Source organism: Cotesia typhae, unplaced genomic scaffold (genome assembly GCF_013202065.1).
Source record: "Cotesia typhae breed Kobodo isofemale line unplaced genomic scaffold, CoteBio_Ctyphae scaffold_45, whole genome shotgun sequence".
Classification (NCBI taxonomy): Eukaryota; Metazoa; Arthropoda; class Insecta; order Hymenoptera; family Braconidae; genus Cotesia; species Cotesia typhae.
Genome location: NW_027423777.1, coordinates 2360355 through 2384104, shown reverse-complemented (window position 1 = coordinate 2384104; position 23750 = coordinate 2360355). Strand labels below are relative to the sequence as shown.

The 23750-nt window shown below is 29.5% G+C and overlaps 2 protein-coding genes and 1 long non-coding RNA gene across 7 annotated transcripts; 1 reads left to right on the top strand and 2 right to left on the bottom strand.

Moving 5' to 3' along the window:
• Positions 1–6085: 6085 nt before the first annotated feature.
• Positions 6086–8288, bottom strand: LOC141536956 (putative phosphatidate phosphatase). Of its 3 annotated transcripts, none has more exons than XM_074257782.1 (7): positions 7739–7861; positions 7533–7651; positions 7337–7438; positions 7038–7243; positions 6749–6806; positions 6490–6666; positions 6086–6413 (listed from the first exon to the last, which is right to left on the bottom strand). In XM_074257782.1, the coding sequence occupies exons 1-7, from the start codon at positions 7800–7802 to the stop codon at positions 6249–6251; spliced, it is 891 nt and encodes a 296-aa protein (XP_074113883.1). In that variant the 5' UTR covers positions 7803–7861; the 3' UTR covers positions 6086–6248. The 3 variants fall into 3 exon arrangements, with proteins under 3 accessions (XP_074113883.1, XP_074113882.1, XP_074113884.1); XM_074257781.1 differs by having other exon boundaries at positions 6089–6413; positions 7500–7651; XM_074257783.1 differs by lacking the exon at positions 7739–7861 and adding an exon at positions 8204–8288 and having other exon boundaries at positions 6090–6413; positions 7500–7651.
• Positions 8289–9221: 933 nt separating this feature from the next.
• LOC141536958 (putative phosphatidate phosphatase) lies at positions 9222–12096 on the bottom strand. Of its 3 annotated transcripts, none has more exons than XM_074257787.1 (7): positions 11643–12096; positions 11358–11509; positions 11165–11263; positions 10883–11085; positions 10709–10766; positions 10462–10638; positions 9222–10242 (listed from the first exon to the last, which is right to left on the bottom strand). In XM_074257787.1, exons 1-7 carry the CDS (start codon positions 11704–11706, stop codon positions 10144–10146), a joined length of 852 nt encoding a protein of 283 aa, XP_074113888.1. In that variant the 5' UTR covers positions 11707–12096; the 3' UTR covers positions 9222–10143. The 3 variants fall into 3 exon arrangements, with proteins under 3 accessions (XP_074113888.1, XP_074113886.1, XP_074113885.1); XM_074257785.1 differs by having other exon boundaries at positions 9222–10248; positions 11358–11506; positions 11643–12093; XM_074257784.1 differs by having other exon boundaries at positions 9222–10248; positions 11643–12044.
• A 5035-nt stretch (positions 12097–17131) lies between these two features.
• On the top strand, positions 17132–17870 carry LOC141536880 (uncharacterized). Its single transcript, XR_012480815.1, has 2 exons — positions 17132–17303; positions 17703–17870. It is a non-coding gene; the product is annotated as an uncharacterized LOC141536880 (long non-coding RNA).
• Positions 17871–23750: the final 5880 nt, after the last annotated feature.

The following is a 23750-nucleotide window of genomic DNA, read 5'->3' as shown; positions in this document are numbered from 1 at the left end:
TCAGTTAAATTTGCGGACTAGTCCGTAAAATAAAAATTTCAATCGATCTTCATTTGGCAATTTTTAAATTGTAAATCGTAAATTTTTAACAAAAAATTAAAAAAAAAGCCTCAGACATCAAAATAAAAATATTGAGCAAAAGCGGCAATAAGGTTAAAAATATTTAAAAACACACCTTGGAATTTTTCTCTTTTGCGAGCCTCACAAATCACCTCTCGGCAGTCCTGCATTAGCATTCATTGGGATATTGCTCAAGATTACAGTCGCCCGGGCCAGTAAACGACGGAAAATTGCTCCGTTAACTAGCATTGTGTTATTATTACAAGTAACAACAAGTTAAAACCCTTTATTTTTATTATCCACACATATAAATAAATATCCTCGACTAGTTTTTAAGCAATATAACTTTTAAGCACTAAACTCAGTGAGTTAACTCGTACGTACAAACATATAATATCGAATATTGTTTGAATTGCGGTTAGCTTTTAAAACTCCACTATAAACAATGCACTGCTCTTTCCCTCTGGTATGAGTTTATTTATTTTTAAAAAAGCATTGCTGCTTGCAAACAATGTGAATACAACCTGTTTACTCTAGTCACTTTTCAGCTCAATTGTTTGCAATCATTTTTCCCGAAAAAGATTAATTAAAATTTTTATTTTTTATTTTACGGACTAGTCCGTAAATTTACCCGCCAAACTTTAAAAAGTGTTGCTGTTGTAATTGTTAATTATAATGCCGGTAATTTTTAACAATTTTAAAGAAAATTTATTTTATTTTTTAAATAACAAAAAAAAATCTTAACCCCGAGCTGTAAATAAATAATTACTTTAACAACCGGCGTCGACAGTGTGTGCCATAAATAAGCGTTATCTTTCCATCATGTTTATCTAACAGATAATTATTCCGATTATTTGGTGCGCAAAAAATGAGGAAGGGGGTTGAGAACTGAGATGTGGGCTCTTCAAACAGAGATCAAAGATACACTCGAAAAATGTCCTCCAGCCTTTTGTTAAAACGTTTAACGGGCCAGCGATCCTGGTCAACAATTTTTATTTTATTTACGACCCGGTGGGTCCACCGCAGACCCCGCGTGGGTGTTGATGCTGGGGTTCAGCTCCCATTATTTAATTTTTGGCCTCAGGACACCCCCGGTCCTGTCTCCCCATTGATTTCCTCAGTCAAGTTATTTTCACTTTGAACTCTTCAAAAATTTTTATTAAAATATTCTTTTTTTTTTTTTTTTTACAATTAATTTTAATTTTGTCATCTTTCTTTTGAAGGTATTTTAAACTAGTTAAAAATTATTGTGTTTTTCTAATGGAAAATAAAAATAAATTTGAATAAATATACATAAAGATATTTTAAAATAATATGTAAATTTTTTTTTTAAAGTTGAAAAATGACGCAGCGGAAAGTGATTAATTGCGACGATATGTAAGAGATAAGTCTTGTTTTTTTAAGCGTGTACTCACTGAAAAATGTCTTTATTTACCGTCGACGGGGTTTTATTTCTCAGGGTGTCGTACATATTTTTTTGTTGGCTTTTTTCATATAATTATTTTTATTTTTCTTGTAGAACTTTTTTTTTAATATATTCTCGAATTTAAATGTCTACGTGTTTCATCTCGAACATTGTATTAACATATTGCTTCAACATGTCGATGTATTCTTTGATGAGATTTGCTTTCGATTCAAACACCTGAAAATATAAAAAATATATTTATTTAATATTTTTTTACATGTTTTGCATTTCATGCAAAAATTCAAAGTAATTTTTTCATAAATTTAATTGATAAAAATTAAAATAATAAATAACCTGGATTGATGGTGTAAAATGGATAGAATGATAACAACTCTTGGAATATTGACCGTAAATTTCATTAATTTTTCCATACATTCTTTTAAAACAGTCATTGAGTGTCAAAAGAAGATTGTAAGCTTTGATGACTCGATATTTCCGTTTAATAGCGTCGAGATCTTGAGTTTCATCGAGGTCTATTTAATTTTTTATTTTGTAAAATAAGATTTTTATTAATTTATAAAATTGGACAGGGATTGAAGGAAATTTTTAATTCTAAACATTTATTTTATATTCCAGTATTAGAAAATTTTTTAATACCAAAAAAAAAAAAATTTTTAATTTAACAAAACAAATAAATAGTTTAAAAAAAATAAAAAACACGCTTTTTACAGAAAAGCGAACTAAAAAATAGAAAATAAATTTTGATAAATTTAAATTAAGAATTCTTATTAAAAAAAAGAATTAAAAATGATATTAAATGTTAAATGCCCATAAGAGATAGTATTAAAAAGGATTTGAAGAATGAGAAATTATTTAAAATGATTAAAAATCAAATTATTTTGAATTCTTTCTAATTTTTTTTTTTAATGAGGGGATAGTGTTAAAAATTTTGATAAATATAAATTAATTATAGTGTCAATGAGAATAAAATATATTTTATTTTTATTTACACTATAATTAATTTTTAATTGTCAAAATTTTTAACACTATTCTTAATTTAAATTTATCAAAATTTATTTTCTATTTTTTAATTCGCTTTTCTATAAAAATCATATTTTTATTTATTTTTTTTTTGTACACGTCAATGTAGTTAAATGTCAAAAATAAATTTACATAATTAAAGGACTAAAAAAAATTGAATCTTTATCATAAATTAATTTTTCTTCCACTAACTTGCAGGAATAGAAAGATTAGCCAAATCCCCAGAAATAATCTTCAGAACAATCCCACAGCAATCAGAATATTCCGCAGCGATCACACACCAGTACAGGGGATCAGTTTCCTTATTCCTCCTTAATTTTTTCTCTTTGCGCATCAATTCCTTCATGCGAGCCTGTAACTTCGTGTAACTCAGAGCTTTCTCAACATCGCCTTCTACTTTATTTTCTTCCGCTTCAAGAGTAGAATTTGAAAAAGCAGAAACACTCGCGTCACTTTTGGCCATTTTAAAAATTTTTCCAACTTCCTCTGAAGAGCCCTAGCTACCGAACGAGGTCTTAATTGCAACTGAAGCTTGTTTTAATCACCAGAAAATGGATTGCGTCTTAATTTCACCGTGTTTGTGGTGCTGTTGTCAATCCTCTGATTGTTTTCCAGTTCGGTATTCATTGCGATCATTCCTGTTATTGTTATCGAGGAATTCCATCACAAGAGCCTCGGAGTTGAGCTTATTGTCCATTTATTCCGGTCCGGGCTCAAGTCTATTCACTGGATTGTACAAAGGAATGGCTTTACCAAGACTTGTATTACCAAACCAAGCCTTTGACAAGTTGAGCCAATTATTGTACAAATAAAACATAAAATATCTTAGTAAATTCGTGTTCAAATTAGAAATTATTTATTATTTTATATTTTAAAAAATCTTTAATTTTTTTTTTATTTAAAAAAAAAATTTTTTTTCGCAATTTAAATCGATAAATTTTCTCTAGAAAAATTCTATAAAATTTAAATAAGCAAAAAAATTTCTCCGGGGATCAGCAAAAAATAATTGCAAGTCCAAGTGAATATTTCATATTTTTTTTTCTTATTTTTCCTACAATAAAAATAAATATATATATTTTAAAATTTGTAAGTAATATTATAGGATTGTTATTCATCTTGGAGAGTGATCAGCAGAAGTAGCAAGTACCGAGTCCTGTATGTACTTAGTACTCTGTATTTTCACTCGAGCCTTTTATTCATGAGCATGAGGCAAATGTCCAACTGTTAAATTTACTGTATACTTATACTTTAAAACTTTATTTATATTTTCGCATCGGAATTCCAGATAATGCTCGAGTTATTGAAGTTACTCCTCCCTCGAATAATTCTTCCTGTTTACAAGCTGTAACTTATTTCTGATGTTCACTCCAAAGTGCAGCTGTAATCATTTATAAATTATAAATTGTAAATAGAAAACTTTTTATTTCTCAGGAGCGAGAGCAAAAAAGTTGAAGTTTAACTTTATAAATTGCGAATTAATATAGAATAAGTGCTTATAGATGCTTATTATCATACTCGGAGCAGCCGTCGTAGAATTTGTGAAATAAGATTTGACAGGAGACACGACAGACTACGACAGTATATCAGGCAAAACTGACTAGTTCTCAATCCGTCTTTAGTCTTATTTTATACATGTTTATTTTCGTAATGTACATGAATTTTTGAAGCTTAATTTATTTAATGTGTCAAAAAAATATTGATCCATTGATTAATATTTTTATTTCCAAATTTCTACATTGTAAAATGATCATTTATTATTTGATCACGACTTGGGGGAAATATTAGTTAATTAGGTTAGGTAATAACATTTATTTTAAGACGCTTCGTTTTAATTTTCCGGGGCTCGAAAAAATAGTCTCGAAAAAATTTTTTTAAGACTGTTTTAAGATTTTTTTAAGATTATTTTAAGATTTTTTAAAACTATTTTAAGGTTTTTTTAAAACTATTTTAAGATTTTTCTAAGACGACTTTTGGATTATTTTAAGATTTTTTTAAAAATATTTTAAGATTTTTTAAGACGACTTTTGGATTATTTTAAGACTATTTAAAAATTTTTAAGACTATTTTGAGATTTTTTAAGACTATTTTAAGATTTTTTAAAAAATATTTTGAGATTTTTTTGAGACGATTTTTGGATTATTTTAAAATTTTTTTAAGAAGACTTTTGGATTATTTTAAGAATATTTAAAAATTTTTAAGACTATTTTAAGATTTCTTAAGACTATTTTAAGATTTTTTAAAAAAATTTTCAAAAATCTGCTCTCAGAATTTTTTTTTGGTGTCTTAAAAAAGTCTTAAAATAGTCTTGATTTGTGTGACGTTTAAGATCTTAACCAAACAACAATTTTAAGACGATTTTTGAAAATTTAAAATTTCATTAGCAGGAATTTAAAAAATATCTGAAAAAAGTAAAATATATGATTATTAATAAAAGCATAAAATAAATAAAAAAAAAAAAAAAATTTGTATTACAGGTTTGAAGTTTCTCAAGATTATTGAGACATAATGAGCTAGGGGATAAAAAGTACGAATTTTTTGATTAATCTGAAACAGAGTATTAAGTATATCCCGGTCAAGGAAATTACTCGTTAGTAATTTAGTTAAATATAATAGTACGGCATAAAGTAATATCAAAATGATCGTTTGTCGTTAAGTAATGAGAATATCGGAGTATATGATAACAACTATAAATGATTATCCTTTATAATGATAATAATCATGTTATTTACGCGATAAGTGATTCACCATTCCTTATAAATTTTATATTATATATTACCTCTTACTCAACATTTATCAAAAAAATCTCCGTATGTAAATCCTCGCCATTAAAGTGTAATTTTACCCGAGACCTTTTCAATTTCTAGAGACTAGACGGGTCTTTATTATTTTTATTCGAATGGAAGAAAGGGCCGAGCAAATAAAAATGGTCATGGGTTATGGTCATCTTGTTAAAATGAAAATAAACACTTATTCAATCCTTTGTGAATTTTTTTACGGGGTTCGGGGCGTAGTAGCGCGTCCCAGATTTAAGCCCACGACTGGTCAGCTGCCCGAGCAATTAGACATGAGAAAGTGGTACATATTCCATTACATATTCTTATATTCTTATTAGTTATTGCTTATTATCCCTCGAGGATTATTATTTTTATCGCTCGAGAAAGAGGATGCTGTTTATTTTAATTTACCAAATTGTTTAATAAATCCGTTTATCAAAAAAGTGTGTATTGGGATAATTTTATCCCTGGTAATTTAACAGGTGTGTAATTTAATATTTCGAGAAATATTTAAGTGAACTTTGGGGAAACAGAGGAGCTTGTGATTGCCAACTCCGCTCAGAAAACAGCTAAGAGTCTGTTATTATTTTTTTTTAATCGGCAAATTGTCGGGTTCCGCTTACACGAGGTGATTTAAGGTTAAACTTGTACAATCCGTACATATTGCCGGGTCAAAGGTTAATTCGGTGTCCTGGAATTTTTTGAATGAAAGTTACGAATGTATATCGATCTTTTTTATTTTCATTAAAGTTAACACAAAAAAAATTTATTAAAATTTTTAAATTTATTAAAATTTTTAATATTTAAAATTTTGAATTTTAACATTTTTACAGATATAAGTTGACATTTTTTAAGATTTAAATCATTTTATTTAAACAAAAAAAAAATAATTTTGTACAAAAATCCAAACTTACTAATTAAAAAATAAATAAAAAATTTATTTATAGAATTAATTAATAGATAAATTATTAAATTATCATCTCAACGTCCATTTTAGGATAGACATTAATAGTATTATTATTACGGTCTTCAATATAATTATCAATATCACGTTGCTGCTCATGGTCGAGTTGATAATCATGCTCGACTTTTTCTGGCTGGTCTTTTTTAAATAAATTGGCCATTATAAATACCTGCGATGAAAATATTTATTGATAATAAACAAGCATAAAAAATAACATACACTAAAATATTATAAAAATTTTTTACGGTAATTAAAGCGTTTGCGGAACCAATTAAAATTCCCGCAGCAACGTCGCTCCAGTGGTGCCTATAGTTCGAGATTCTCGTCATTGAAATAAATGAAATCATCAAGACAAGAGCGGCTTGAAGTAAGTGCTTAGGTATTTTTAAGATGCTACTAGTCATTCGTGATTGCAAGTAACACTGAAATGCAAATAATTAATAAAATTCTTGTTATTTAAAAAAAAAAAAAAATTTTTAAATCAAATTTTTATTTTTCACTCACGATTAAGAAGACGCCGAAGAAAGCGACGCAGGACGCGTGATTTGAAGGAAATGATAGTCTAAAAAAAAAATTAAGCTGTAAATTTAAAGAATTTTTTTAACAAATTAATTACAACAAAAAAATTCTTCTAAAAATTTTCACTTGTAATTTTTATTAATTTTTACATGCGAAACTTTTTAATTAAATTTTTTTTTAATAATTTAATTGTTATTAAATTTTTAATGTCTGACAACTTGTCTCATAATTAATAATGATTATTAATTAATTATTGATGATTGATGATAAATACCTGGCTTCTTTAGCGGCAGAATCTCCGTAAACGCTTGTACACTCGAATTGTTCAGGAGTTATATATCTGTTTTGATTAATCGGCAAACTGCAATTAATGCTCGGATTACATAACTCCATAAAATTTGGACGCAATCTTCCGGTAAAATATTTCATTACGTCACCGATTAATAGAGTTGTTAAAGTACCGATTACATAATAACCTCCCTGCAATTATTATTATTCAAAAAAATGAAAAATTTAATCTTTTAATTTATCGTTTATTATTATTTTTAATTTATTTTGTAAATTTATTCTCACCGTATGGTAACTAAAAAATCCCCAATTGGGAATGTTATAATAGAACAATTTCAATGGCTGCCTTCTATTTTTCCTTCCAAGAAAAATTTCTGCGATTATAATCTAAAAAAATTAATTTTTTACAATAAATTTATTAATTAAATTTATTTTAATTAATACGGACCAAAAACAAGAATACAAATCCTAAAATAATAACTTTTGAAGTTGAAAACACAGTATGAGCAATGTAAGGATACATTAATGTTTGATCATCACAAAAAAATCCGCGCTTGTGCGGCTCCATAAAAAAATTAACTGTGACTAAAGCCGCAGATACTAAAAAAATAATTAAAATTTTTTTTATTAATATTTTTGAGTAATTATTATTATTATAAATAATTGATAAAAAATTTTAATTTTTACACAGTAATAAACACAAAATATCCACGATCATTTTAGTGCCGTTAGATTTAAAAATTTTTGTCATTTTGAGATTTTATTTCAAAAATTTAAATATGATCCGACTATTTTAAAAGCAAGTTCTAGACTGAGTTTACCTGGAGAAAAATTTAAGGAATTTTTGATAAAGTCTAAATATAAATATGAAAGTAATAAGAGTCAGATTATCTTTATTGTTGTTATGGAGGTAATTAAAATCAAATTAGTGACCATAGATTTCAAATTTATTTAATTGTCAATTTTTAAATCATTAGACAATCTTATTTATTGAAATAAATTTGAGTTGATTGATTTATTTGAAGAATATTAAATAATTAATAGACTTATAAAAAATTTTTAAATTTTAAAAGTCTAAAAAAATTAAAAAAAAATTACGTTTTTTAAAATAATTTAATTTATTTAATATATGTACAAAATAATATTATTTACAATGTTACAATAAGCTGTCAAGTAGCGACATGAATGTCAATTTTTGTGGTTTTGTCATTTCGGTCGTTTTTAATTTCGTATCCTTGAAATTCTTGGAATAAATCGGCAATTAAAAATACCTATAATAAAAAAAAAAATAGTGTTAAAAATTTCCAACAGGTGGCGCATGATCGCTAAATTTTCTCGCTAGCAAATAATTAAATTCTAAGGATTTAATTATAAAATAAAAAATTTTTTTTTCTACTTTTGGAGAACTTATGTATGTTGGAATATTTAATAGACTTATTTAAAAATATCAATTCGCGGAAAACCGCGAATTAAAAAATCATTTTTAATAAAATGAATTTTTTTCTTTGTGACAGGGAAAACTGAACTTCCCATGGTCGTTATCGACCACTTTATTGACGCCACGATAAATGAGGGTTTTCCCTTACCGTTCGATTTTGACAAGTAGTTCAGACTTGTCACCGGGCGTGCAAATCGAAAGTCCCCACTGCTGTCCCCAAAAAACGAAGCGGGGTTGACAATAGGAAAGTTCGAGAACTCGGAGTCAAGGGTTATAAAAGATCCGACAAAAGAAACATCAAGGCTTTTTTGAGCCAGCCCTTGGAACAAGTAACAACTTTTGAGCCAGGCTTTTGAGCCAGTGACGCTTTGAGACAGTGAGGCTTTTGGCACAACAGTGAGTCAGTGTAGTGCTGTGTAATAAATTCTGTCATCGAGATTCAGGACCATCGAGAAGGACGTCAATCTACGATCCGGAATTGGGAACCCATTACTTGGAGCCGGAAAGTTTATTGGAGACGAGAGAGAGAGAGACCAACCAGCCGCTGATTTCGCCCGTTTCCACCGGGACTTCACTTAACGTTTGGAGAGTTGTAAAAGTTAAGTCAGGTATTATTATTACAATTATTTCAGGCCAAGCTTGAATTTGAAAATTGAGAGGCCGAATTAACTGTAATAAAATTTGTCAATTAATGATCGCTATTGTCTCAGATGTCACTTTTAATTTAGTAGATTCTTTTATAAGTAAATTATTCATAAATGTCAATTAATTAGTTGTTACAAGCCTTTTAGTTATGGGAAATTATTTAGTTAAAATTATTTGATTAAGTTGAAATAGTAGAAGCATTTGTGTAATTTAGATAGTCAAGGTCACTTTGGAATATATGCAGTTTGAATATTTAATGAGGCTTGTTAAATTTGTAGAATTTGAAATTTGAAATTTTGTAAAATTAATTCTAGGCCGTTGGGCTGAATTTAATTAATTTAGTAAATCTAGTAAATTAGTTTATTGAGAAAATAGTTAATGACTTTAATTGAATAATTTTGATTGATAAAATTTGGTAATGAATTAAATTAGTGAATTTGGTAATTGGTATTAAAGAAATGTTAAGCGTAAAATTCAAGGAATTTAGATAATTAGTAATTCGAAGAAATTTGAGTAATTAGAGAAAGTGTGTATTAAGTTAGCGTCCGGTGGACGATTTTTGTATGGAATTTAGTGAGTATTTAGAAACGTTGTATAGACGCCCGAGTCGGGGGTACAACGGATTAAGTTAGGAAACCGCTGCGTAGACGCCCGAGTCGGGGGCGCAGTCGGGAATAGGTTTTAACTGGTATTCCGTCAGGTTGACGAGGTAAATTATGTTAATTGGTATTCCGTCAGGTTGACGAGGTAATTAGTTGGTATTTTATGGTATTCCGTCAGGTTGACGAGGAAATTAAGATATTGAGATATTCCGTCAGAGTGACGAGGTTGAATAAATTGGTTAATTAGTTATAGGAAAAATTGGCAAGGGCCATTTAGCGTAGGTGAGAGGTTCTCACAATTAAGTTAGTTTTAAGGAGATTGTTAAGTTTGTGGAGTTGGTTAATAAATCAGTTTAATTTTTATAAATAAATTTTCTCAGTTTTATTTACAGCCTTTCTCGGACTTCTCACGACCCTGTCTTTTCCCTCTCATGCTCCTCCGGTTTCTGGGACACCGTGTCTAAAATCCCAGTGGCGCCCTTTCTAAAGAGGAAAGGGGTAGCTAACTGGACCTGGGCAAACCCCCACCCCCGGTTACATCTTATACTTATAAATTTTAATTTTTATATAATTAATTAAACATAATTATAAAAATATAAATAATGATAATAATATTAAATTAACTAAGTGTTAATAAATTAGCATCAAAACACTTCTATTTAATGATTTGTGATACGATAATGATTCATGATGATATGATGATTAATGATAGCAATCACACTCACAGTAATTAGCGCATTGACTAGACCAATCATCATTCCGACAGTAACATCACTCCAGTGGTGAAAATAGTCCGAGATTCTCGTCATTGAAATAAACCAAATTACCGACACAACAATGAATTGGAGAAAATATTTTAGCATTTTTAAATTTCTGGATGTTATTCTCAATTGTAAGTAACACTAGAATAATTATTGTGATTATTGTTTGATAATCATAATTATAATCATTAAGTATACTAATTTTATTTACGATAAAGTAGACGCCGACATAAGTGAGGGTCGATGAATGACTCGACGGAAATGATAATCTGGAAAAAAAAAAAAAAAAAAAAAAAAAAAATTAAAAATTTTGATAAAAAATTTTTTTTCTATTTTTTATAATAATTTTTTAAAATAAAATAATAAAAATAAAAATTTGCAATACCTTGCATTCCTTAAATCATCAGTAAAATTAGACGTACAAACAAACTCTCCCGGACCAACATACCGATTAAGATTGGTCGCCAAGGTGCAGTCGATATTTGGAGCACAAACGTCCAAAAAATGGGGCCTCAGTCTCCCGACAGTTAATTTAATAACATCGCCGATCAGCACTGTGGTTATACCTCCGATCAAGTAAGTCCCTGCCTTAAATAATTTTAATTAAATAAATATTAATCATTTTTTTATTGAAGATGATGAATCTTACTCTTGTACTCATAATTACCTTGTGGTAAATTAATGTAATCCAATTTGGCACTTTGAAGGTGAGTAATTGCTGAGATGACCGCGTTTTTCGGGCGTGAAAAATTTCCCCGATAATAATCTTTTTCAATTAAGCGTAATTATGATTATTATTATTTTTTAAGTGACAGAAAATTACTTTTTATTGAGATTAATTAATTTATTTTTATACCTACCAGTATTAAAAAAATTAGAGCTATAATTCCAAGTGTTAAATTTGATACTGTTTCTTTTAAGACACGTGGGTACATTATTGTTTGGTCATTGCAAAAAAATCCTCTGTTATGCGGCTCGATGTAAAAATTCGTCGGTATTAATGCAGCAGCTACTAAAAATTTTAGTTTATTAAAAATTAAAAAAAAATTATTTTTTAATTTTATTTTTATAAAAAAATATTTAAAATTTTCTACAAAAAATTTAATTGATTTTAAAATTGTAAAAAAATAAATTTTTCTACTTACAAATAACAAGGCAAAAAATTTCCACGGAAATTTTCTTGAATTTTGACTCACGCAGCACGATCATTTTAATTAATCCCAATTTAAATTGCACAAATCAGGTCATGAGTGATTAAATATAATTTTTTATCAGTCGAACAGAGAATAAAATCAGATTGTAGCACGTGTGATCTTGGCACACTGAGCTGAGTTGACAGCTATGCAAACACTAGATCTCTGTTGAGACTGCTGATTAATTTAAGAGTAAATGATGACACATTACATGCGTAGTACGAGATACGAGTCATCACATGTGAGTCGAGTGTGGAGGTAAGCGGTTATCTTTCTTCTATGAGCTACAAAGAAGTGAACACACATATGACCGTAAAAGTTATCGTAATTATTTACCGAAATAGACCTCGGAAAGACTTTGAATCTTTATAGGCCTGTTTTTCGGTAGAATGTGACTCACTTTTATGACTGCTAAATCGGTAAAAAACTGTTCGTTGAGAAAAACATGTGTGGAAGATACTGAAATGGTTGTATAAGAATTGGTATTTTTATAAAAAAAATTATTAATTTACTGGAATGGATCTGATGAAATTAAATACTCGGGAAAAATTTTTTATGAGGTTATATAAATGTCTATATAAAATTATATAAGAGTTTTGGAAATATATAATTATATAATGTATTATTTGAATGCTAAATTTACATTTTTTCTTTAAAAATTTACTTTAATTTTCATGTAAATTAACATATTTTTCCATTTTAAGTTTGCGTTGTATTTTATAATTTTTTCCGTATAAATTTAAGACTTTATTTCCATGCACTTAGTTTATATTTTTTGCCATGAAAAATTTACATTATTTTCCTTGTAAACTTAAGACTATTTCCACGTCCTAAATTTACATTTTTTTAAATATTAAATTTACTAACTTTATAGAGTTTAATTTATATTTTTTTCGTGAAAAATAAAATATTTTTTGCGTGCTAAATGTAAATTTTCCCTTAAAAATTTACATTATTTTTCATGCAAATTTAAGATTTTTTCCACACATTAAATATACATTTTTATCCTTGTAAACTTAAGATTTTATTTACACACTAAATTTACAATTTCTGCCATTGTAAATTTTTTCCACGTATATTTATATATTTTTCACGTTTTAAATTAACATTTTTCCTCAAAACTTTACATTATTTCGTGTAAATTAAACAATTTTCCATGAGAAAAATTTACATTTCTTACACTGAAAAATTAGATTTTTTTTCATGTAAATTTACTTCAATATTAAATTTACAAATTTTCTTTTATCAAATTTACATTTTTTCCATGTAAACTTAAAATTTTTTTTCACGCGAAAATTACAATTTTTTCCAATAAGGAAATTTACATTTTTCCTAAAAAAAAATTTACATTTTTTCCAATAAAAAATTTACAATTTTTCTATTAAAAAAATAACAATTTTTGAAATGTAAAAATTTTATTTCTAAAAAAATATATTTAAGATGTAAATTAAATAGAATTTTTCTGCAAGTTTTTCCTAATAAATTCATTAGAAAAATCTTGCAATTCTTTTTTATTTAATTAATAATATTTCCACAAAAAAATGAGATTTTCCAAAAAAAATTTGTAAATATTTTATTAAACTTTATCGGAAAAAATAGTCGATCGCGTGCGCAACATGGTCACGGTGACTTCTTTGCTCGGACATCTGGCACTCGGAAGTGCTGCTCGTTTGTCCCGTTTAAATCGATGTAATTGGATAATAAGTCTACACCGACTTTCGCGTTTAAATTACGAATTAAGTGCCCTCGGATTTTTTTATATATGTACTCGAGGAATTTCGGTATTTATTTCAACAGTTTTCGGAGATTCCAAGGATACTTTAGTGCTTTCTTGATTGTATTTTGCAGCACGATAAGAGAAAGTTCTTTTTCTCCTGAGAAAAATTCCGAAGCATTGGAAGAAATAGAATAAATTATTTGATAAGAATTTTTAAATTGAAAACAACAAAGTGAACAATGATTGGATGTTATTGCATTAAAAATAAAATTTATTCAGTAGGAATGCTTTGAGCGGATGATCAAGTTGACCTGGCTCGCGCTCTATAATATTGCTCGGAAAATTTATGTAAAAATATATTATATAGTAAGTATAAAAGAGCGTTCTGAATGATCAAAGGGGCTTCAAACATTCCCAAGTCGTCTTTCAGGGAAAAAGTTTCGCTGTTTCCATTTAACGTGCACCGTTTCTGCACAAGACAATCGAGTTTCATGAAAATGAGTTGTACTCTACTCATACTGTAATTTACGCTTCATTATGTGCAAACTTGGGTTAACAAGACGCGAGAGACTAAACCCGCACAAAAGTTACTTTTGTTTTTAGTTTTACATTTTCATATTTTCATTAAAGTTAGACATTTTGAATTTACTTTAGACACCATTGTTAGTTTAATCATATATTATTATTATTTAATTCTTTAACAACTCAAAGTTAAATTTTTCTGAATTTTTAAAAAATTATTTTATGAAAAGGAAAATTTATAAATTAAAAAAAAATTTTTTTTAATATAATTCAAATTTATTTTTATTTGTTAAGTATTTATCTTAAAAAATATAAAGAAAGGTATTTTCAGTGGTCGTGCTTGCTCGAGGCACTTAGAGGACTCAGAGGTCAGTATTACAATAATCCCCGACAGAAATAAAACCCGCATCATCCCACGTTCCCATTACAATAAATTGATAATATAAATCAAAATATTATGATATAAATTTATATTTTCATTTATCTCTTATCTCATTTCAATTTCATTTTGTGCATTAACTTTAGCCTAGCTTTGATAAAAAAATTAATTTCCAGTATTTTTATTCCAAAAAATTAATAATTTTATTAAAAATTCTTGAATTTAAGTACAATAATAAGTAACGAAGCGTTACATCCGGGACTAATGTAATTTTGTAATGGAGATTAGTGAACAATTCGACGCGAACACCTGTGGAGACTCGGGATCACTTTTAAATCCTTCGAATATCCACTCTCGAAATATATTTATAAATCGTAAGCCGGACAACAAACTTTTGAGCACTTTTTCGTGTTTTTTTTTAAATTATTATCTATTCGTATAAAAATAATAATAAATATTTAGCTATTCAGAGTCAATCATACTGTTTATTATTATTTCAGTAAGGCGGTGGGAGGACCAAATTATTAGCTATTAAATTTTAATTAATTTCTCATTAATCCCTCGAGCTTGAGAACCACGCCGAGGTTTATTCAGTTAATTATATACAAAGATAAAATAAAAGATTAATTTTTTAATAACTTATGGTGTAAAAAGTGTAATGAACTTTCTCAAAGTTCAGCTTCATTTCATTTTTTTTTTTTTTTTTTTTATAATTTGTGGTGAAATAAAAAACTTTTCAGAGGGATTAATATTCACTACGCCGCTTCTTGGGAACTTTAATTCTAGAATAGACGTTTTGAATATTTAATAGCAATATTAAATACATTATTAAACGACTTTTGTTTAATTCTTGTTGTTTGTCTTCATTATAAGTTGAATAAAAATTTTTTTTTCTTATTATTAAGATATTAATAAATTAAATTAAAAAAATATCAATTATTTTTATTATACACTCATTAATTAATTAAAAAAAAATATTAAAAAAAATTTTTTTTTTAATATTTATTAATTTTACTTTTTATAAAATTAATTTTCTAAAAATTAAAAAAAAAAATAATAATATTTAAATAAGATTTTAATAAAAATTATTTCTTAACTTAATTCATGAATAAACACAACTTGCAAAACAAATCAGTCTAATTAAAAAAAAATAATAATAATAATAATAATAATAATAATAGTAAGAAAATAAACGCGAGTACTTAAGATTGTTAGTAATTTGCAGCAATTGCTAAAGGAATTTAAATCTCAGTTGAAAAATATAAATAGAAGTACGGAATTACAATAAATAATAACATACATACATATTAAGTACATCGGGATTTACCTTTTTAAAGAGAGAAGTAACCAAAAGTGTCTTTAGAATTGCAAAGACAGTTACAGAAATTATTTCGCAAATAACTTAAATAATAACAGTCTTGCCAACTCAAGTTATTTTCCATTATTATTATCTTTTTTCTCATTATTCGAGGCATTTACGTCAATTACATATAACAACTCTCGATCACCGAGAATGCCCGAAATTGTAAAGCATATATGCCTCCAGAGTAAACTTTTAAAAATCAAAATAATTATCCTGCGCAGACAATATATAATCTTCGAATTAATATATCTATATTATTGAGAATAAGAGTCGCTAGTAACAATAAACAGTTAAATTACAAATTTTTTAGTATTTTAGAGGGGGAAAATCTTAAGCCAGTTTCGGAGCACGATCGAAAGTAATAAGAAAGTCCGGGGGAAAACGGGGGAGATGCATTAAGCAGTGCAGCACATGATTGTGATTACATTGAGCGGGCCTCCGCGGATCCAGTGGTCGCAGCTCCCAAAGGGTCGAGGGTCGTCCCGCCTCAACTTACCGGTTTGGCTCCGGGTAATTGCAGGCGTTCGGCCAAGAAAATCTCTCCGTAGTTGTTTCTATTCAAGAATTTTTTTTTAAGTCACTAAACAGCTAACAGGAAACTTGTTGAGGTCAAAAAAAATTTTTTTTTAATTTTGCAATTGATAGAATTAATTTTTTTTTTATTAAAATATTTTTTAATAATTACTAAATTGTTTTTTAATTTTTAAAATAAATTAAATAAAAATTTGCATAAAAAAACTTTTTAATAATTAATTAAGAGTGTTAAAATAAACCGAGGGACTTTTTATTAATAAATGAGGCTTTCTGTATCATATTTGGTTTAACTTTCACTTAGCAAAGTGAATTAAAGCAATCCAGTTAGCGATGTGACGAGTCACGCACACTCGGATGATTAATAACACATCTTAATTCTGTCGCGAATTATCATTTATGGAACTACTGGCGACTCACAACAATCTTTGATCGATCTACTGCCAGCAAATGTGTAATTTTATTATTTTTATAAATTATCATTCATGTTTTATCGCTTGAAATGCTTTATGGTCTGTGATAAGAAGCTATTTCATGAGTCAATTACATCAAATTTTGAAAAAAACATTATAAAGTTTATTTTCCAATATAAATTAGAATAACTTCTATTTAATTCATTATTAAAATATTTTTTAGCTAATTTCTTATAAATAATTTTATCTAAATCTTCAGAAAAATAATTAACCAAAAATAAAAAATTTCTTTTTTTAAATACGAATTTCACACAAAAAGAAAATTAAAATAATTTTAACTATTTTACTATAGTAATTTTTATTAAATAATGTTTAACGCAAAATTTAAATAACATCATATTTTCAAGGAGAAAAAAAAACGATAAGAACTGTAATCTAATAGATATATTTCTATTTAACAAAAGCAATTATCAAAATAATTATTTGTGATAGATAAAAAGCCGAGAACCGGGAAAAACAAGTCATACGACTGAGAAACCATTTTATTTAAGCTTGCTTTGTAAAATAAATTTATTTGTTCAAGATCCAATTTTAAAAATATGTGTTGTTTAGTTGGCTACGTCAATTTTTATTTTTACTCGTTTTGGTTGCGTTGGGCGCCAACGGATGCAAACAATGGAGAGTAAAGGTAAGGTTTTCTGTAAATACATTTATATACATTAATCTGTTTATATAATTACGCATCTTCAAGTTTCGTTGGCTTAAATTTGATTAATTTTTTACTCAACCCAAATTTCAAAAAATTTTCGGTAAAAATTCTTGATAGAATTGTTTTAGATAATTATTTAAGTGTATAAAAACATTTATTACTTTTTTTGTAAAAAGTTAGTTTTGGAAAATTCCGACAGGTGGCGCATGATCGCTAAATCTTCTCGCTACAAGAGAGTTAATTTTTATTATTTAATTATTGAAATAAAAAATTTTTTTGTACTTTTTTATGATGCTTGTGGCATTAATTACGTACTAATTTCACTAAAATTACCGATTTTATTTTATTTTATTGATTTAAATTAATTCTTTGTTACAGTGTACTTCTGATGAGGAGTGTTGCGATAGAAATTGTCGGGCTGACAGAAAAACATGTGATTGGTCCCAAGAAACATTAAGAATGATCAACAATTTGGGTAATTACGGAAAATAAATTGTTAAAATTGAAAATAAAATTTTGAACAATCCAATATTTGGAACCGAAAAATTGAGTTTTTATTATAGATATAATTTAAACCTATCAAAATTGACAAAAAAAGTAACACTTGAATGTATATAACCTTGATTGGAAGCATCGATCCGGTATCGTAGCTCGCGGGCAGAAGAATAGACACCCGATATTCCGAATGGATCGTATCTCTTTAAAATCAAAGATACTGCCCGCCGCCCGGGGCGTTATTAAGAGCAGCAAAGCACCCAGCGCTTGTCTCTTTTCAACTCACTTGAGGAATAGGAGCTGCTGGTGAATTCTGCAGCTACTCTATGCATACAGAGTACCTGCTACTACCTGAGCATGCAGAAAGGGTCGCTCAATTTATTGTATCAACTAATTTACCCGGCGATGATGTACGACCCAAAGAAGAAAAAGAAGCTCCAAATTATGGCAGTTTTATAATTACTTATTGCTCGTGGTAGGTCCTTTTTTTTGGCAGGATTTGAAGGTCTTGCAGAGTCCTTAAATAATTAGCGGTTGATCTTATCGCGATGTTATTTCCAAAATTTATTTCAAAAGTGCCTTAATTTAAAGTAAAAAATTCAGATTATTCTAAAGTAACTGTTAATTCTCGAAACCCTCTCCATAAAACAACAGCAGCACATTTATCAGCGAATAATTAACCGAAATCCAGTGAAACGGTCTATCTCTAGACTTTGGCCAGAGTAATTGCCGTAAAAAGCGAATCCCATTAAGCAAACTTAGAAGTCATTACCAGAGCTGATAGTTTTTAGTACATAAACCATCGGGAGGATTTATGAACCCGGTCGAATGGTCCTGGGGAGCACACAATGGCTTGGAGAAATGGCAGCAGCCGGGAAAAGGAAAATTAGTTATAAAATGAAGCGAAACGAAGAATGTATGATAAAAATGTTTATTTACGAGGTAATCACGAGCGTGATACGCAGTAAGCGAGTACTCCAGCATACTTTATTCGCAGTTGAATAACAACAACAATATTGATGAAAAAAGAAAGGTAATAGCCAGCGGAATGCTTCGTACCAACAGCAGAAGCAGAACCAGCAGCAGCTGGCCTATAAGCCGTCCGAGTGCTCCCGTTATTGATTTACGTTGATAGCTTCTTGCTTATATTCTCCTTCTCACTTTTATTTTTCATTTTCCCATCACCCATCACGTATGCTACATACTCATCCCCGTTTTATGATCATCCTCGTCTTCAAACAACTCGCTGGAGTAATAACACACCAAACTAATACACATCCTGCCAACGACCACTGAATCGCTGATTGCGACTCTTGTAAGGTGCCAGCTAATGAGAATAATTAAATTTTCCAAAAATACCGACTATTTTTTTTTTTTTTGAGTCTTTTTGAGTGAAAAAATTGTTTTTTAATTTCAAAAATCGAATTATTTTTTTTTTTAATTTTTTTTTTTCGTTACGGTATAATTTTATAGACCAAAAAAAATAAGTTTCAGTTCAAAATTTAAATTATGAGCAAACTTTCAAAAAAAAAAAAAAAAAAAAATTGAAAAATATTTTCTGGATCAAAAATTTTGATGATTTGCAGAGCCAGCTGGATTGAAGATCATTTTGACGGGACCCAGGATTAATCAGTGGTTTTAATTTAGCTGGTAAGCCAGTGTTGGGATTAATGCACCGGTGTTGGGTAATTGCGATGCACCTGAGCAAATGATACTGGTAAACCCTTTGAAGCCAGGAAATCCCGAAGAACAAATTTCATAGCACGCATGCTAATGCTCGTAGGGTAGTTGGTGGTTTCTGTATGCGACTAGCACACCAGTAACTCCGGGGCTGCCTATTCAAGAGGGCTTTGCATATATTTATCCTTAACATGTGCCGTCATAATTCTCCAATTACGTAAAAGTTTAATTTATTAAAAGCGATTTTAATTCGCTAATCAACTATTCCATTTTCGGGTTAATTGTTAATATGGTAATCCGAGATATTGTTGTCGGGGGTTGAATAAATATTCAAAGCTCATCAGCAATTAAAGTTCATTTTTAACAAGAGAATCAGGAGAGCTTTAGCAAAACAAATGAATGTTTTTTTATTTTTTTAATTAATAAACTAGCAACTTACAATTACTATGCAACTGAAATTTTTTTCAAATTTCTAGACTCCCATAGAATCCCAACATCAGCTCTTATTAAATCAATTCGCTATCACAAGACTGGTTGGGCGCCAAACTACCATTGAATTATCTGGAGTGTCTTTGAGCAGGAGGTTAATGATCGATCTATCGAATTAGCAGTCAGTGCAAAAGTGCCCTTGGCAGTATCAGCTACCGTTTGTAGCTAATTGAACATCATCTCCGTCCATTCGTCATCCAGACACTTGATGAATCGCACTCATGAATCTAATTACTCGAATTCTACCCAACCTGGCTCCAATGTCCTATCAGGATCCAGTTGAATAAATCCCGCAATAGAATAGTGGGTGGCGTGAAGCCGGGTTCTTGAAAGCCGCCTGATTCGCTGATGAATAATTCATAAACAAATTAATCCCCTTTGGCACCGTCGGATTTTTATGAATTTAATCTAAAATTAGCTGGCAGTTTTTTCGGGGCGATAAAATCTCCCGAGGCATTCGCATACAGTAGCCTCATTAATCTTATCGTCGGAGGTAATGAGATGTAAACCCAAAAAGCGTAACAATCAGTATTTGCGAAGCAACATCCTCCAGTCGTTATTTCTGTTGTCCATCATTGGGGATTGGGTTAGACTCACTTGAATTAATTATCAAGACGTTGTTTTTATTCTCGTATAAGGACCCGTGACAATGATGCATCGTCGACGATTCGTCAAGGCCCCGGCTCCTGATCTTCTTCAGAGTCTTGGGGAGAAGGTGCCAGGAGTAAAGACGAACGGGCGATCATTACTCTGAATCATCCAGTGTCGACGATCCAATAGAGGATAACGCAGCCAACTTTTTCCAGCTCCGTCAATTCAACTTTAGATTCGGGGTAGATACTGTCCAATCGGATAATAAGCATTGCGCAATATTCATTGGATCCGCTTCGATAAATCATCGGTTAATGGGTTTCTGTTGGTAACGAAGCTTCGATCCACAATAACTTTTACCAAATGAACAACCGGTGAATAATATACGTGGGTGGATTTTATGAGTTGACTTAAACTAAAACTTGTTTTTTAAAATAATTTATCTGGTGCTACTCCCGATACTACACCAGGCAGGACATCTGTTGTCCAACCGGGGAAAAAACTCGAGCTCAATCACACCTACATTAACGCACAGGGAATTAACTGCCACGGGTTAGAAATTCTGATCGGCTCCCTAACCGGAGTAAGAAATCTGGTGACAATCCAACGGGTAATTGGGATAAATATAAATCTACCTTCGGATATCCAGGACAATAGTTTTCCTTCTTCTTTATATTTACAATGCACGCTGGTATCTGCAGCTGCTGCATACGTCTCATTAATTAAGCCCGTGAGTCTTTCTTCGGCCTCGGCGTCTGGCGAGCTGGTAACTCCTATCTGCAGAAGTCCCCCGGGCTCTTGACCAGCTTTGGACCAGTTCCACCTACACCAACACCTATCACCCGTGTGTGTTCTCTCTCTCTCTCTCTCTCTCTCTCTTGTCATCGTTCTCCTTACTCTCCTTCCCCTTACTCTTGGACAATGATAGAAGGATTTTGTATGGAGTAATAAAATTTTTAGTAATAAAAAATGTCTCCTATGTTATTTTCTTAAGATCTAAAACTTTATAATTTTAAAAGTAATATTTATAATTATTACAAAGATATTTTAGCCTTTCATTTTTTTATAAAAATTTATGTAAGATAATTTTTAATAAATAAACCGTTTGAAAATAAAAAAAAAAATTTTTTTTAATAATTTTTTCTATTTCGCGGATTTTCGCGGTTTTCCGCGAATTAATATTTTTTTAATAAATCAAGGCTTAAAAACCCCACAATTTATTATTATTATTTTTGTTTTAACAAAAAAATTTATTTTATAAATAAACGATAAAAAATAATTAATAATTACTAAAAGGAAGATTTTTACTATTTTTATTTACTTAGCCTCTTAAAATTCTTTATTAAGCTTCATTTGATCATTTATTAGTCCGGATAATTTTATTTCCACCCCCGCCTCCCGTTGACCCCTCACTACCGCGGTAAAGAAAATTATTCACCGGAATTCAATTTTGCATGCCAGGATTTTCAATAAAGCATTTTCCGCTGAGTTATTTTAATCCTCGAAAGTATTTACATTTTCCCGAATATCATCCAAATGCTCTGCATAGTTTTGATTCCCGAAAATCCCGGCTTAATTAACCCAATATTCCCAAATCTTGAGCATTTTTCATCGGAATTTCCTCTGGATCTCTCGTGTCGTTATCGGCAACGTGAGAAATCGTTTGGGCTGTACAATTCCGCAAAAACCCGATTTCTAGAGGTGTTTCCAGAGAACAGATAGAAGCAATTTCGCTCTGTCAGCCTTGAACAAGAGACACCTCTTGTCAAGGTGTGAGATACGAAGATAAAGAGATGCCGAAGTGCCAACAGAGCTGGAGCTGCGTCTGACGAACAAACGAGCCGCTCGACGAATTCCTTTACACGATCGTCGTTTTCTCGTGAAGCTGACGAATAAGGCCTGCAGCGACCCCCACAATAATTAGCGGAGATAGAAAACTCGCCAAAAATTGATAACGGTTAGTTGATTAATTAGCGAGTCAACACTGCAGATAGCGCGGGTTACTTTCTGCGATCTCATTAGTTTAAGGTTACACACTTTCTCCTACTGCTCAAAAGAAAAAAATTTATTACAACTAAACAAAACAATGTTAAGCTGCCATTTATGTAACTTAGCTTCCTAGATGATTGATAAAGAGATTAAAAAATAAATTGAGTTGAAAAATTAATATTTTGAAAAGTTATCGTGCTTACACCTTCATAGTAAGCCATTAAACTACTTTTTTATGTAAAAATAGCAATTAATAAATTTTTAAAAAATTTTAATTAATTCAGCAATCATTTTTCTTCCTTAAAATGTGCTTTTTATATTAATTTTATTTATAATATTATTTCCAAATACGATTTTAGGTGCCAAAAATTTGAAATCTTGATTTTTGCACTTCACGCTTAAATAATTCGACAAAATAAAAAACGTTTAAAGAAAAACAGCAATAAAAATGTTTTGTGAAAACTTGTGGGAATTCCAGTTTACGGAGAAAGTTATTGCAGAATCTAGGAAGTTGGTCAGCATTACGGAGCATTGAAAGCTTTTTCCAGTCAAATAAATTTACTTTATACTTTTTTCACTGAATCACTTGACCACGTCTCGGCAATTCAGCCCCTGGATATTTTGTTTTATGTTTTGAGCTTTCGGAATTCGGGGGATTTTAGGGAGAGCGTTATTGAAGAAGTGGAGGGAGAGGACGGGATTGTATTGATAAGAATATTGATGTGGCGCACGCATCAAAGGAATCACGACGTAAGTGTTAGATGGCTGTAATTACTGGCACGAGGCGTGGCTGAGTTCGGAGAACAATGGTACCGCTCAATGATGATATCGGATCTAAAACTCTTAGCTTTCGGCTTAGATACTTTTTAGGTTTAAGATGGAAATCTTGGTCATATCGATCGATGATAAAAACCGTTTTAGACGCTAAATAGTCGGGTTGATTTTATCTTTGGTGGTATGGGATAAATTAAAATTGTTCGGGATATCAAGATATTATTATCACTATTATTATTATTTATAAAATATAACATAAAATCACAATAATTTATTTATTGCTGTTTTTTTTTTTTTTTTAATTTTTTATTTTATTGAATTATTTTCAAAATTTTTTTTTTTAATTCAAAAATTAAATTTTTTAAAATTTCAAAAAAATTAATTTTTTATCACAAAAATTTCTATATT